The 16047-nt window shown below is 46.9% G+C and overlaps 1 protein-coding gene across 2 annotated transcripts in view; it reads left to right on the top strand.

The window, feature by feature from the left end:
* ATR (ATR serine/threonine kinase) overlaps nt 1-16047 on the top strand; it is a 449883-nt gene that overhangs the window by 103385 nt on the left and 330451 nt on the right. For both annotated transcript variants that reach the window (XM_063915996.1, XM_063915997.1), the window contains exons 7-9: nt 3617-3825; nt 4724-4876; nt 14423-14621. In XM_063915996.1, coding sequence (XP_063772066.1) covers nt 3617-3825; nt 4724-4876; nt 14423-14621 — 561 coding nt within the window. The remainder of the gene's footprint in view (nt 1-3616; nt 3826-4723; nt 4877-14422; nt 14622-16047) is intronic.

Here is a 16047-nt window from a genome sequence, read left to right on the forward strand (position 1 = left end):
GGCCTTGGCTTCTGCCAGGCGAGTATCAAAGTTGGCGGCTTTGTCTTGTAAAAGCCCTTATTTGATTTTCCATATGGATAGGGCAGAATTGAGGACTCGTCCCCAGTTTCTCCCAAAGGTGGTGTCAGCGTTTCACCTGAACCAGCCTATTGTGGTGCCTAGGCTACTAGGGACTTGGAGGACTCCAAGTTGCTAGACGTTGTCAGGGCACTGAAAATATATGTTTCCAGAACGGCTAGAGTCAGAAAATCTGACTCGCTGTTTATCCTATATGCACCTAACAAGCTGGGTGCTTCTAAGCAGACTATTGCTCGTTGGATTTGTAGTACAATTCAGCTTGCACATACTGTGGCAGGCCTGCCACAGCCAAAATCTGTCAATGCCCATTCCACAAGGAAGGTGGGCTCATCTTGGGCGGCTGCCCGAGAGGTCTCGGCTTTACAACTTTGCCGAGCAGCTACTTGGTCAGGGGCAAACACGTTTGCAAAATTCTACAAATTTGATACCCTGGCTGAGGAGGACCTGGAGTTCTCTCATTCAGTGCTGCAGAGTCATCCGCACTCTCCCGCCCGTTTGGGAGCTTTGGTATAATCCCCATGGTCCTTACGGAGTTCCCAGCATCCACTAGGACGTTAGAGAAAATAAGAATTTACTCACCGGTAATTCTGTTTCTCGTAGTCCGTAGTGGATGCTGGGCGCCCATCCCAAGTGCGGTTTATCTGCAATACTTGTACATAGTTATTGTTAACTAAATCGGGTTATTGTTGAGCCATCTGTTGAGAGGCTCTATTGTTTCATACTGTTAACTGTGTTTCATATCACGAGTTGTACGGTGTGATTGGTGTGGCTGGTATGAGTCTTACCCGGGATTCAAAATCCTTCCTTATTGTGTACGCTCGTCCGGGCACAGTACCTAACTGAGGCTTGGAGGAGGGTCATAGTGGGAGGAGCCAGTGCACACCAGGTAGTCTAAGATCTTTCTAGAGTGCCCAGCCTCCTTCGGAGCCCGCTATTCCCCATGGTCCTTACGGAGTTCCCAGCATCCACTACGGACTACGAGAAACAGAATTACCGGTGAGTAAATTCTTATTTTTTGTGGTATCTGGGGTATTATCAGAAATGTGTAATACATTTTTCATTGCCTCAATCATGTAACGGGTGGCCCTATTGGAAGGTACACTAGTCTCATCGTCGTCGACACTGGAGTCGGTATCCGTGTCAACATCTGTGTCTGCCATCTGAGGTAGCGGGCGTTTTAGAGCCCCTGATGACATGTGAGACGCTTGGACAGGCACAAGCTGAGCAGCCGGCTGTCCTATGTCGTCAAACCTTTTATGTAAGGAGTTGACACTGTCACGTAATTCCTTCCATAAGTCCATCCACACCGGTGTCGACCCCGCAGGGGGGTGACATCCCATTCACAGGCATTTGCTCCGCTTCCACATCATTATCCTCATCATACATGTTGACACAGCAGTACCGACACACAGCACACACACAGGGAATGCTCTGACAGAGGACAGGACCCCACAAAGCCCTTTGGGGAGACAGAGGGAGAGTATGCCAGCACACACCAGAGCGCTATATATCACAGGGATATCAACTATAGAGAGTGTTTTCCCTTATAGCTGCATAATATATATATATATAGCGCCTAATTTGTGCCCCCCCTCTCTTTTTAACCCTTTTCTGTAGTGCAGGACTGCAGGGGAGAGCCAGGGAGCGATCCCTCCAGCAGAGCTGTGAGGGAAAATGGCGCCAGTGTGCTGAGGGAGATGGCTCCGCCCCTTTTTCGGCGGGCTTTCTCCCGCTATTTTATCGTTTCTGGCAGGGGTTAATATACACCTATATAGCCTCTGGGGCTATATATGGTGTTAGTTTTGTCAGCCAAGGTGTTATTATTGCTGCTCAGGGCGCCCCCCCCCCAGCGCCTTCACCCATCAGTGACCGCAGTGTGTGGTGTGCATGAGGAGCAATGGCGCACAGCTGCAGTGCTGTGCGCTACCTTGGAGAAGACAGAAGTCTTCAGCCGCCGATTTTCCGGACCACCTTCTTGTTTCTGGCTCTGTAAGGGGGACGGCGGCGCGGCTCCGGGAACGGACGACGAGGTCGGGTCCTGTGTTCGATCCCTCTGGAGCTAATGGTGTCCAGTAGCCTAAGAAGCCCAAGCTACCACCACTTAGGTAGGTTCGCTTCTTCTCCCCTTAGTCCCTCGTTGCAGTGAGCCTGTTGCCAGCAGGTCTCACTGTAAAATAAAAAACCTAAACTATACTTTCTTCTAGGAGCTCAGGAGAGCCCCTAGTGTGCATCCAGCTCAGCCGGGCACAGAAATCTAACTGGGGCTTGGAGGAGGGTCATAGGGGGAGGAGCCAGTGCACACCAGATAGTCCTAAAGCTTTCTTTAGATATGCCCAGTCTCCTGCGGAGCCGTCTATTCCCCATGGTCCTTACGGAGTCCCCAGCATCCACTAGGACGTCAGAGAAATAGCAATTAGTGAAGCATTGAATCAAATTACTGTCATGTATGTAAATTCTAAAATAGAATTGCTTATTTATTTGCATATGTGAAATGTATTACTGCTTTTTGTATTCACCCATTTAAAAGAGAAAAACAGTATGACATGCTCATACATTAAGCTTTGTTTTATGTCACTTGGTCTCTAGCTTGTTCTATTTTTTATTCTTAGAAATCCACAATCATGGCAGCTGGTTGAAAAAATTAAGTAAACCCTTCAAAATGACAGAGTATTCATAGATGCAGCAGTACTGAAGTCTTGGCTATAGTGGTCCCTTCAGACAAAAACCCAGGTCTGACCTGGGATTTGTAACATGGTTCCAAGCCTGGTCAGACCTGGGATAGTCCACGTTTACACTATGGTACGGACCCGTGTTATTCTCGGGTTGGCGGTGTTTGCACTGCACACGGATGCAGTGTTAACTCCACTGCCGGTGCTTGAAGATGACATCATCCCCAAGCACCGGTGTGCCAGCTCTCCATGGGGTTTGAATGGGAACCCTTTCACACTGCCCCGTAACCCGGGTCCTTGTCATTTTGAACCCAGGTCCTTACCTAGCTGAAATGCCAGGTCACTGCACCTGTTTTTTTTTTTTTTTTTATGAGGTCCTTTCGGACTGAGGCGCAAGTTTTGTTAACCCCTCAATAACTCGGATTGAATCAGCTTTGTGAAAGGTGTTATAATCATGATGGCTTCAGAAATGGACAAGTGCACAAAAATCTGATATTTTTTCCATTTTATATGCTCCTGTTTCTATCAGTAAGTGGCCGTTAAAATTCAGTATGGTTTTCAGTACTGGAGGAAAAGTTCACATTTGTTTTTTTAATGTAGCCTGCCAATTATTCTTGACTATATAAAGATCGCAATATCATCTATTATGGTAAGCTTCATTCTTAGGGTTCAATTCAAATACAGGTGATGTGCCTCCACATATCTGCCAGATATGGTACTTTCAACCGCTAGTTTTCTTGTGCATATCCATGGGGTGAGAGTAAATAGTAGTGATGTTGCTGACCGCCATCTGCTGTCCAGAACAGCACATTGCAACCATAGCATGTAATTTAATTGCCTACTTATTGTTAGTGTTTTTGTTGTCACAGTATGGATCAGAAGTCTTCCGAGCTGCACGAATCTACAAGCTCCCAGTTCTCCGATATGAAACCCAAGGTCTCCTGGGTTGGCTTAGAAGAAATTGTGAGAGTTCTGAAGATTTGTAGGAAGCTTCTTAATTCAGGATACCGGAATGAGCTTATGGATGTTGTGTTGACAAAGATAGTAAAGATTTTTGATGCTTTACTTTATATACATGGTGAGAGGAGATTTTATTCATATGGCCTCATGCTTGTAGCTGTTTTAAGCTGTTATACAGCTCACCACATTGCTAGAAGGGTTGTATGAAAACCTTTAAATCCTTTCATTACTTATGAGAAGAGACTACCTAGAGACTCAGGGTTGGATGTATTTGCACACTCCAAAGTGAATAGGAAAGGTCCCACACAAAAAAACAAACAGATTTTCAAGCATTCTGTATGTACAGTCAGATGAATTTCATGGTGTGTCCATGTGTGTATGCTAAAGCCCCCAGTAGGGATAACAGAAAAATACAACTGACAGGAATAAAAACAATTCAAACCAATGCGCGTACCAAATCCAGCTATAAAATTTGCTATAAAAGAAATTTAAGTTTTGAAAGGATATTCAGATCTTGAAATGTTGGCTCTTCACTGTTTGTTTTTTTCTTCAGATGGTATTTATTACAAGTCCCAGATGATACGTGATATGAAAATGAAACCTAAACAATACATAGTGTAGTCAGCAGGCAGATTGCCCACCCTTATCAAAGAAGAAACCTGAGCCTTGTATGAATACATTCTCTTCCGTTGACAGACGAAGGCAGTCCATGTTAGATATTTGGATCATATGTTTTCCTCAGATTTTAAAAAGTGTGAAAATAGTGCTAAACTTTTATTACAAATTCAATAAACAAGATACAATGAAAGAAAATAATTTTGCCTACAGACTTAAATGGTTAGAAGCATATATTTTACAGGTACTGGACTTTGTCAGCTTTATATGTAGTATTATAAACACCTCGGTGATTCCCCAAAGAAATAATAAAAAACTTCTACTGCTTCTAGTAAAACATAAGTCCGTGATATAATTAAATACATACGAATGCTATATATCCTATTCTTTTCCATTTCTAGTGAAAAGCCTTTTACCTGACCAAATACTTGTGGAATTATGTGGACTGATTTCGTTACCTTGGCTGCACAGTCATTCCAGCCACGCTTCATTCAGGATAGCAGCGTTTGAATCTGCACTTGTGACACTAAGCTCTCGAATCTATGAGAGAGTCTGTAAGTCATCAACATTATTTTCTTGCTATATAGTCGTGTTTTAAGTGCTTCTGTTATGAATGAATAGCTAGGAAATAGTCTGCTTATTAAATGTATACTATTTTTATACTTTGTGAAAGTCAATTTACATAATGTGCAATATCCATGGCATGTGCAATGTACATGAAAACTTGTATACCTCTGTATTAAGAGCAGGAAAGACCAGCGGGTATAACAGAAGAGTGCCAAAACTCTGAGATAATAGGTGAGCAAAAGGGTCCACTTTCCAGCAAATGCATTTGAGGTGTGGATGTGCTCATCAAATCAAGTATCTTGGTTGTTTATGCAGATGTTGTAGGTAAAGTAAATTGCGTCCGTATATACTGATGATGGGTTGGGAGATGGGTGAACACACCTCTGACGATAGATTAACCTCTACGGAATATACATTTAAGTTTTCACCTTTTGTCAACACTTTTTTTTTTTTTTCTGTTTAAGGAGTTATCCAATATTTACATGATGGGTATCTAAGATGTTTCTCCTGGTAAAGATTGATTCCTTAAATGTTACCTTAAGCATAGTTTACTTGTATAAATGTTATGGGGAGATGTATCAAAGCTTTGAAAGAGATAAAGTACCAACCAATCGGCTAGTTTCAAACACAACCTGTAACATGGATAAATCTCCCCGCTATGTGAGAAATCTACGTCACCTTGTAGTTGTAAGGAGAATAATTAATGATTGTTAGAATATGTACAGTGGCCTGAATTTGTGGCTGGGGATCAGGAATGGATAAAAATGGTGATTTAGAATTAGGAGATTGAGAGGCTATGTTTGTACTGATACTTAACTATAAAGATAATTTCTCTGACGTCCTAGTGGATGCTGGGTACTCCGTAAGGACCATGGGGAATAGACGGGCTCCGCAGGAGACTGAGCACTCTTTAAAGAAAGATTAGGTACTACATCTGGTGTGCACTGGCTCCTCCCTCTATGCCCCTCCTCCAGACCTCAGTTAGAATCTGTGCCCGGCCAGAGCTGGATGCACTTAGTGGGCTCTCCTGAGTTCACTATAAAGAAAGTATTTGTTAGGTTTTTTATTTTCAGTGAGATCTGCTGGCAACAGACTCACTGCTACGTGGGACTTAGGGGAGAGAAGCAAACCTACCTGCTTGCAGCTAGCTTGTGCTTCTAAGGCTACTGGACACCATTAGCTCCAGAGGGATCGAACACAGGGCCCGACCTCGATCGTCCGTTACCGGAGCCGCGCCGCCGTCCCCCTTGCAGAGCCAGAAGACGGAAGATACCGGAGAAAATCGGCGGCTGAAGACTCCGGTCTTCAATAAGGTAGCGCACAGCACTGCAGCTGTGCGCCATTGCTCCCACAGCACACCACACGCTCCGGTCACTGGTGGGTGCAGGGCGCTGGGGGGGGGGCGCCCTGGGCTGCAATTAGTATACCTTAGATGGCAAACTGCACATAATACAGTTCTAAACTGTATATGTGCCTAATCCCCCGCCATAATTTTCATTAAAAAAGCGGGAGAAGCCCGCCGCTGAAGGGGCGGGGCTATCTTCCTCAGCACAGCCAGCGCCATTTTCTCTTCACAGCTCCGCTGGAAGGACGCTCCCCAGGCTCTCCCCTGCAGTATACACTACAGAAAAGGGTAAAAGAGAGGGGGGGCACATAAATTTAGGCGCAAATTGTGATATAAGTGGGGTGTGGTGGCATCCCATTAGACAATTTATACTTTGTTAAAGCTGCCCTGCGCACATTTCAAACATCCCAAAAATTCCCCTGGTTTTCTTGTCATATAGGGGTATATGCAATTGCGGTCGAATTCGCGGCAATTTTCACCGTTTTTTAATTCGACTCAATTCGACAGGTGAATCCCGGAAGGTGGCTTCCGGAATTCACCATATTCAATGAAAAACGGATTCGCCAGAGTCGCGGGCGAAAATCGGCCGATTTGGCGGATTTTGCCGCGATTTTAAAAAACGGTAAAAAAACGTGAAAAACCCGAAAAAAAAATGGCGTGGGGTCCCCCCTCCAAAGCATAACCAGCCTCGGGCTCATCGAGCTGGTCCTGGTTCTAAAAATGCAGGGGAAAAATTGGCCAGGGATCCCCCGTATTTTTAAAACCAGCATCGGGCTCTGCGCCTGGTGCTGGTGCCAAAAATACGGGGGACAAAAAGAGTAGGGGTCCCCCGTATTTTTAACACCAGCATCGGGCTCCACTAGCTGGACAGATAATGCCACAGCCGGGGGTCACTTTTATGCCGTGCCCTGCGGCCGTGGCATTAAATATCCAACTAGTCACCCCTGGCCGGGGTACCCTGGGGGAGTGGGGACCCCTTCAATCAAGGGGTCCCCCCCCCAGCCACCCAAGGGCCAGGGGTGAAGCCCGAGGCTGTCCCCCCCCATCCAATGGGCTGCGGATGGGGGGGCTGATAGCCTTTTGTGATAATAAAAAGATATTGTTTTTTCCAGCAGTACTACAAGTCCCAGCAAGCCTCCCCCGCAAGCTGGTACTTGGAGAACCACAAGTACCAGTATGCGGGAGAAAAACGGGCCCGCTGGTACCTGTAGTACTACTGGGAAAAAAATACCCAAATAAAAACAGGACACACACACCTTGATAGTAAAACTTTATTACACACTACCGACACACACATACTTACCTATGTTGACACGCCGACTGCCACGGTCTCCGACGATCCGAGGGTACCTGTGAAAAAATTATACTCACCTTCCAGCGTCCAGAGATAAATCCACGTCCAGAGAGTAAAATCCACGTACTTGTTTAAAAAAAAAAACACGCAAAAACCCGCTCCATACCGGACTAGAAAGGGGTCCAATGTTTTCACATCAGACCCCTTTCTCCCGAATGCCGGGACATCACGTGACTCCTGTCACTGACGTCCCTTCAGCCAATCAGGAAGCGCTACTTCCGTGGCGCTCACCTGATTGGCTGTGCGCTGTCTGTACTGTGACAGCACATCGCAAAGCCGCTCCATTACTTTCAATGGTGGGAACTTAGCGGCTAGCGGTGGGGTCACCCGCCGGTCAGCCGCTGACCGGCGGGTGACCTTACCGCTAGCCGCTAAGTTCCCACCATTGAAAGTAATGGAGCGGCTTTGCGATGTGCTGTCACAGTACAGACAGCGCACAGCTAATCAGGTGAGCGCAACGAAGTTGCGCTTCCTGATTGGCTTAGAGACCTTTCTGTGACAGCTGTCACTGACAGGTCTCATTCGTGGAAAGGTGTCCCATGTGTCAGCATGGGACCCCTTTCAGTCCGGCATGGAGCGGGTGTTCGGTTTGTTTTTTTGCCAAGTACGTGGATTTATCTCTGGACCATGGCTGGGGTGAGTATATTGATCTTTTCTTTTCAGGTATCCGTGGATTCTACATGGAGAAGAGGACCGATGTCGGCGTGTGAACATAGGTAAGTATGTGTGTGTCGACGTATGAAATAAAGTTTTACTGTCGACGGTGTGTGTGTCCTGTTTTTATTTGGGTATTTTTTTCCCAGTAGTACTACAGGTACCAGCGGGCCCGTTTTTCTCCCGCATGCTGGTACTTGTGGTTCTCCAAGTACCAGCTTGCGGGGGAGGCTTGCTGGGACTTGTAGTACTACTGGAAAAAACAATATCTTTTTATTATCACAAAAGGCTATCAGCCCCCCCATCCGCAGCCCATTGGATGGGGGGGGACAGCCTCGGGCTTCACCCCTGGCCCTTGGGTGGCTGGGGGGGGGACCCCTTGATTGAAGGGGTCCCCACTCCCCCAGGGTACCCCGGCCAGGGGTGACTAGTTGGATATTTAATGCCACGGCCGCAGGGCACGGCATAAAAGTGACCCCCGGCTGTGGCATTATCTGTCCAGCTAGTGGAGCCCGATGCTGGTGTTAAAAATACGGGGGACCCCTACTCTTTTTGTCCCCCGTATTTTTGGCACCAGCACCAGGCGCAGAGCCCGGTGCTGGTTTTAAAAATACGGGGGATCCCCTGTCAATTTTTTCCCCGCATTTTTAGAACCAGGACCAGCTCGAAGAGCCCGAGGCTGGTTATGCTTTGGAGGGGGGACCCCACGCCATTTTTTTTTATGATTTCACCGTTCCAGCATAAAAAAAAAATAAAAAAATAAAAAATAATATTTTAAAAAATATATAAATAATATTTGTGCCTCCAAAAATAAAAAAAAAGTACCTAATCCCTTCTAATATAAATAGATCTGCTATTCCCCCCAAAAAAAAAAAAAAAAAAAAACATGTTTAAAATTTTTTTATTTGTTTTCACCCTCCAAAGTGTGGCGGATTGAAAATGACGAATTTGCTGTCTAAAAGCACTGCTGTCGAATTTCCAAACTTGAATTGAATATGCTTTGGTCGAATTGCAGCACTTGTATCATTGCAGAAAAGTCGAATTTGCAAAAATTCGAATTTCAAAAAGTCGAATTTTGAAAGTCCGTTTTTTGGTCGGAAAGCACTGAATTGCATAGGCGATTTTTTTTTTTGGTCGAAAATGACCAGAAATTCGACAATTTCGGGAATTCGACCGCAATTGCATATACCCCATAAGCAGCTACTGGGGGAAAATTCACTTTGTGTATAGTGTATATCCCTCTATTATATAGCGCTCTGGTGTGTGCTGGCATACTCCTCTCTCTGTCTCCCCAAAGGACTTTGTGGGGTCCTGTCCTCAGTCAGAGCATTCCCTGTGTGTGTGTGCGGTGTGTCGGTATGGCTGTGTCGACATGTTTGATTAGGACGCTTACGTGGAGGTGGAGCAGGTGCCGATAAGTGTGATGTCGCCCCCTGCGGGGCCGACACCTGAGTGGATGGATATGTGGAAGGTATTAACCGACAGTGTCAACTCCTTACATAAAAGGTTCGATGACGCAGCTTTGGGACAGCCGGCATCTCAGCCCGCGCCTGCCCAGGCATTTCAGAGGCCATCAGGGGCTCAAAAACGCCCGCTACCTCAGATGCCAGACACAGATGTCGACCCGGAGTCTGACTCCAGTGTCGACGAGGATGAGACAAATGTACAATCCACAAGGGCCATCCGATGCATGATTACTGCAATGAAAAATGTGTTGCACATTTCTGACATTAACCCAGTTACCACTAAAAAGGGTATTATGTTTGGGGAGAAAAAGCAGCCAGTGACTTTTCCCCCATCTGATGAGTTAAATGAATTGTGTGAAGAAGCGTGGGGTTCCCCAGATAAGAAACTAGTGATTTCTAAGCGGTTACTAATGGCGTACCCTTTCCCGCCAACGGATAGGTTACGCTGGGAGACATCCCCTAAGGTGGACAAGGCGCTCACACGCTTATCAAAAAAGGTGGCACTGCCTTCTCAGGATACGGCCGCCTTAAAGGAGCCTGCAGATAGAAAGCAGGAGGCTATCCTGAAGTCTGTGTATACACACTCAGGTACTATACTAAGACCTGCTATTGCTTCAGCATGGATGTGTAGTGCTGCAGCCGCATGGTCTGATTCCCTGTCTGATTACATTGATTCCCTTGACAGGGACACAATTTTGCTAACCATAGAGCATATTAAGGACGTAGTCTTATATATGAGGGATGCACAGAGGGACATTTGCCGGCTGGCATCTAGAATTAATGCAATGTCCATTTCTGCCAGGAGAGTATTATGGACTCGGCAGTGGACAGGTGATGCTGATTCTAAAAGGCACATGGAAGTTTTGCCTTTTAAGGGTGAGGAATTGTTTGGGGACGGTCTCTCGGACCTCGTATCCACAGCAACAGCTGGGAAGTCGACTTTTTTACCTCAGGTTCCCTCACAGCCTAAGAAAGCACCGTATTATCAAGTACAGTCCTTTCGGCCTCAGAAAGGCAAGCGGGTTAGAGGCGCGTCCTTTCTGCCCAGAGGCAGGGGTAGAGGGAAAAAGCTGCACCAGACAGCCAGTTCCCAAGAACAAAAATCCTCCCCTGCTTCCACTAAGTCCACCGCATGACGCTGGGGCTCCACAGGTGGAGCCAGGTGCGGTGGGGGCCCGTCTCCGGAACTTCAGCGACCAGTGGGTTCGCTCACAGGTGGATCTCTGGGTTTTACAAGTGGTATATCAGGGATACAAGCTGGAGTTCGAGACGTCTCCCCCTCGCCGTTACCTCAAAACAGCCTTGCCAGCTACTCCCAAAGACAGGGAGGTAGTACTGGCGGCAATTCACAAGCTGTACCTACAGCAGGTGATAATCAAAGTTCCCCTCCTTCAACAGGGACGGGGTTACTATTCCACAATGTTTGTGGTACCGAAACCAGACGGTTCGGTGAGACCCATTCTAAATTTGAAATCCTTGAACACTTATATAAGGAAGTTCAAGTTCAAAATGGAATCGCTCAGGGCGGTTATTGCAAGTCTGGAAGAGGGGGATTATATGGTATCACTGGACATCAAGGATGCTTACCTACATGTCCCCATTTACCCACCTCACCAGGAGTACCTCCGATTTGTGGTACAGGACTGCCATTACCAATTCCAGACGTTGCCGTTTGGTCTGTCCACGGCACCGAGGGTATTTACCAAGGTAATGGCCGAAATGATGATACTCCTTCGAAAGAAGGGAGTTATAATTATCCCGTACTTGGATGATCTCCTTATAAAGGCGAGATCCATGGAGCAGTTGTTGGTCGGAGTAGCACTATCTCAGGAAGTGCTACAACAGCACGGCTGGATTCTGAATATCCCAAAGTCGCAGCTGGTTCCTACAACGCGTCTGCTGTTCTTGGGTATGATTCTGGACACAGAACAGAAGAAAGTGTTTCTCCTGGAGGAGAAGGCCAAGGAGTTGTCATCTCTGGTCAGAGACCTCCTGAAACCGAAACTCACTGCACGCGAGTCCTGGGAAAGATGGTAGCTTCTTACGAAGCGATTCCCTTCGGCAGGTTCCATGCAAGGATCTTTCAGTGGGATCTGTTAGACAAGTGGTCCGGATCGCATCTTCAGATGCATCGGCTGATCACCCTGTCCCCAAGGGCCAGGGTGTCTCTGCTGTGGTGGCTGCAGAGTGCTTATCTTCTCGAGGGCCGCAGATTCGGCATACAGGACTGGGTCCTGGTGACCACGGATGCAAGCCTCCGAGGTTGGGGGGCAGTCACTCAGGGAAGAAACTTCCAAGGACAATGGTCGAGTCAGGAGGCTTCCCTACACATAAATATTCTGGAACTAAGGGCCATTTACAATGCCCTAAGTCAAGCGAAACCCCTGCTTCAAAACCAGCCGGTGCTGATTCAGTCAGACAACATCACGGCGGTCGCCCATGTAAACCGACAGGACGGCACAAGAAGCAGGATGGCGATGGCAGAAGCCACAAGGATTCTCCGATGGGCGGAAAATCACGTGATAGCACTGTCAGCAGTGTTCATTCCGGGAGTGGACAACTGGGAAGCAGACTTCCTCAGCAGGCACGACCTCCACCCGGGAGAGGGGGGACTTCATCCAGAAGTCTTCCAGCTGATTGTAAATCGTTGGGAAAGGCCACAGGTGGACATGATGGCGTCCCGCCTCAACAAAAAGCTAAAAAGATATTGCGCCAGGTCAAGGGACCCTTAGGCGATAGCTGTGGACGCTCTAGTGACACCGTGGGTGTACCAGTCGGTTTATGTGTTCCCTCCTCTTCCTCTCATACCAAAGGTACTGAGGATAATAAGAAAGAGAGGAGTAAGAACTATACTCATCGTTCCGGATTGGCCAAGAAGGACTTGGTACCCGGAACTACAAGAAATGATCTCAGAGGACCCTTGGCCTCTGCCGCTCCGACAGGACCTGCTACAGCAGGGGCCCTGTCTGTTCCAAGACTTACCGCGGCTGCGTTTGACGGCATGGCGGTTGAACGCCGGATCCTGATGGAAAAGGGCATTCCGGTTGAAGTCATTCCTACGCTGATAAAAGCTAGGAAGGATGTGACAGCAAAACATTATCACCGCATATGGCGAAAATATGTTGCTTGGTGTGAGGCTATGAAGGCCCCAACAGAGGAATTTCAGCTGGGTCGATTTCTGCACTTCCTACAGTCAGGAGTGACTATGGGCCTAAAATTGGGATCCATTAAAGTACAGATTTCGGCCCTGTCTATTTTCTTTCAAAAAGAACTGGCTTCACTGCCTGAAGTTCAGACGTTTGTTAAGGGAGTGCTGCATATTCAGCCCCCTTTTGTGCCTCCAGTGGCACCTTGGGATCTCAACGTTGTGTTGGATTTCCTAAAATCACATTGGTTTGAGCCACTTCAGACCGTGGAGTTGAAATATCTCACGTGGAAAGTGGTCATGCTTTTGGCCTTGGCTTCGGCTAGGCGTGTGTCAGAATTGGCGGCTTTGTCATGTAAAAGCCCCTATCTGGTCTTCCATATGGACAGGGCAGAATTGAGGACTCGTCCCCAATTTCTCCCTAAGGTGGTATCAGCGTTTCATTTGAACCAACCTATTGTGGTGCCTGCGGCTACTCGGGACTTGGAGGCTTCCAAGTTGCTGGATATAGTCCGGGCCCTGAAAATCTATGTTTCCAGGACGGCTAGAGTCAGAAAAACTGACTCGCTGTTTATCCTGCATGCACCCAACAAGCTGGGTGCTCCTGCTTCTAAGCAGACTATTGCTCGCTGGATCTGTAGCACGATTCAACTTGCACATTCTGCGGCTGGACTGCCGCATACTAAATCAGTCAAAGCCCATTCCACGAGGAAGGTGGGCTCTTCTTGGGCGGCTGCCCGAGGGTCTCGGCTTTACAACTTTGCCGAGCTGCTACTTGGTCGGGATCAAACACGTTTGCAAAATTCTACAAGTTTGATACCCTGGCTGAGGAGGACCTTGAGTTTGCTCATTCGGTGCTGCAGAGTCATCCGCACTCTCCCGCCCGTTTGGGAGCTTTGGTATAATCCCCATGGTCCTTACGGAGTACCCAGCATCCACTAGGACGTCAGAAAATAAGATTTTACTCACCGGTAAATCTATTTCTCGTAGTCCGTAGTGGATGCTGGGAGCCCGTCCCAAGTGCGGACTTCTGCAAAACTTGTATATAGTTATTGCTTAACTATAGGGTTTTTTGTTCTGAGCCATCTGTTTAATGAGGCTCAGTTATTGTTCATACTGTTAACTGGGTATAGTTATCACGAGTTGTACGGTGTGATTGGTGTGGCTGGTATGAGTCTTACCCTGGATTCCAAATCCTTTCCTAGTAATGTCAGCTCTTCCGGGCACAGTTTCCCTAACTGAGAGGGAGGAGCCAGTGCACACCAGATGTAGTACCTAATCTTTCTTTAAAGAGTGCCCAGTCTCCTGCGGAGACCGTCTATTCCCCATGGTCCTTACGGAGTACCCAGCATCCACTACGGACTATGAGAAATAGATTTACCGGTGAGTAAAATCTTATTTAAACTATCATACTATTAAGTGAGGATTTAACTCTTGGTCTTTCAAAGAACCCAGAATGACCACTCGATTGTCTGCATTAAGATTATGTACTAGAGGAGAAAACACCATTGGACAGCTATTCGTTGGGAAGAAAGGTACTAATTGTTTTTTCTTTTCTTGTTTTTCTAGCACCTAAAATTGAGTCACAATTGATCTTTCTTCTGTCATTATTTCCTAAACTGATAATGCCTGACTGGAGGTCAGCTGTTTACGAGTGGTCATTGGAAAGTCTCCATGAGATTGTCCGTGCTTCCTGTGTTAAAGGATTTCCTCTTTTGAAACACTTTATTGATCAAGAATCATACAGTACTATCCCAAAGACTTTGCTGTAAGTATACAGTAGTTGTCTGTAGCAGTGTAATGCAGCTCTATACAGGCAAGAGGTTTTGTTCTCCTACAAAAAAATGTACCTGCTTTTTCAGATATCTGTTAGTGTCCAGTAATTGAGAGGCCTTGTCCTATGCTGTGTAACAATATTAATTTGTAACAATATTTACCTACCAAGACAGTTGAATCTACTATGGCCAAGGTTTGTGTGTTAAATATTGGGTAGTTTCCGGCGATTATTGTGACATAAAAAAAAGCACTATTTTTCTTTCCTTCATCTGGCGGACACTTCATAACTCATGGGTTAGTGATGGACGCGTCTGCACTTAGAGGTAAATGTATTATAGAGGCATGGATCGTGCCGCTATAACACTTTCTACTTCGCCTCATTATCGAGGTGAAGCAGGAAGGGACATCAGCAAGATGTATTAACATCTTGTCTGCTGAAGCACGATGCCCCCCTGAGCATACAAGCACTGTATCTCCTTCCTTGTCTGCTCCCCTGCATATGCACTGGATCTCGCTACTCACGTGAGATCCCCAGCACAGTCCGGAGCCGGCACCTGCCACAGGCAGGGACAGCTCTGTACTTGCTGTGGTGAATGGGCATCGCCACCTGCAGCTGTCAAAATCAGCAGCTGCAGGTGTCTGAGCAGTCAGCGATGCTGACCGTTCATACATTGCCAGCACGTTTTTGCCTGATATCTTTTAGATAGCAGCGCAGATATGGATAGGGACGCATAGCTATCATAACATAACTGCACTGATACCGCTTCTCCTCCATAGCGCCACTTCATACATTTACCACTTAATGAGCTAACTTTTAGCTGGGTATAAGCTCCTCCCCTCCAACCCCTCCTCCGTTTTCCTTATGCACTGAGTAGCTTGGCATGTGTGTGTGTGTGTGTTTTTTTTTTATTTGCCTGCCTGCTCTGTGCTCCCTGGCTTCACCCCTATGTCTCAGAAACCCTCTCCTTACCTATTGAAGATGGCAATTGGCTCCGGGAAAGAGATGCTAGTGTCTGGAATCTGGTCAGGGATGTGCGGTGGGGCGCCCTAAGACGGGACCAGAGCTGGTTAGGTGATACTGGTGGCAGCAAACCAGAGTGCTGGATTCTTTGCAGCATTTTGGAAGGAGATGCCAGCTGAAGACAGGTGCGCTTTCAGAATGGTGGAAGTGACTGTTACAGATGACGTCAGCTGCAACTGGGAAGTAGAACCAAACCAGACCAGACCACGCTGCCTAAGGAAAAGCGTGGTAGCTGGATTGGCGGCAACAGACACCTCTCACCCTAGGCTTAATGGTTTACAGTAGGGGTAGATGCACTCAGTGCCTAGCTTCACGAAAGGGTAACAAGGTAAAGTACCTGGCTGAGCAGAAATGCAGATTCAGCCAGGAAAAAGCAACCCTCTACATGTTTCATTCC

Source organism: Pseudophryne corroboree, chromosome 4, assembly GCF_028390025.1.
Source record: "Pseudophryne corroboree isolate aPseCor3 chromosome 4, aPseCor3.hap2, whole genome shotgun sequence".
Classification (NCBI taxonomy): Eukaryota; Metazoa; Chordata; class Amphibia; order Anura; family Myobatrachidae; genus Pseudophryne; species Pseudophryne corroboree.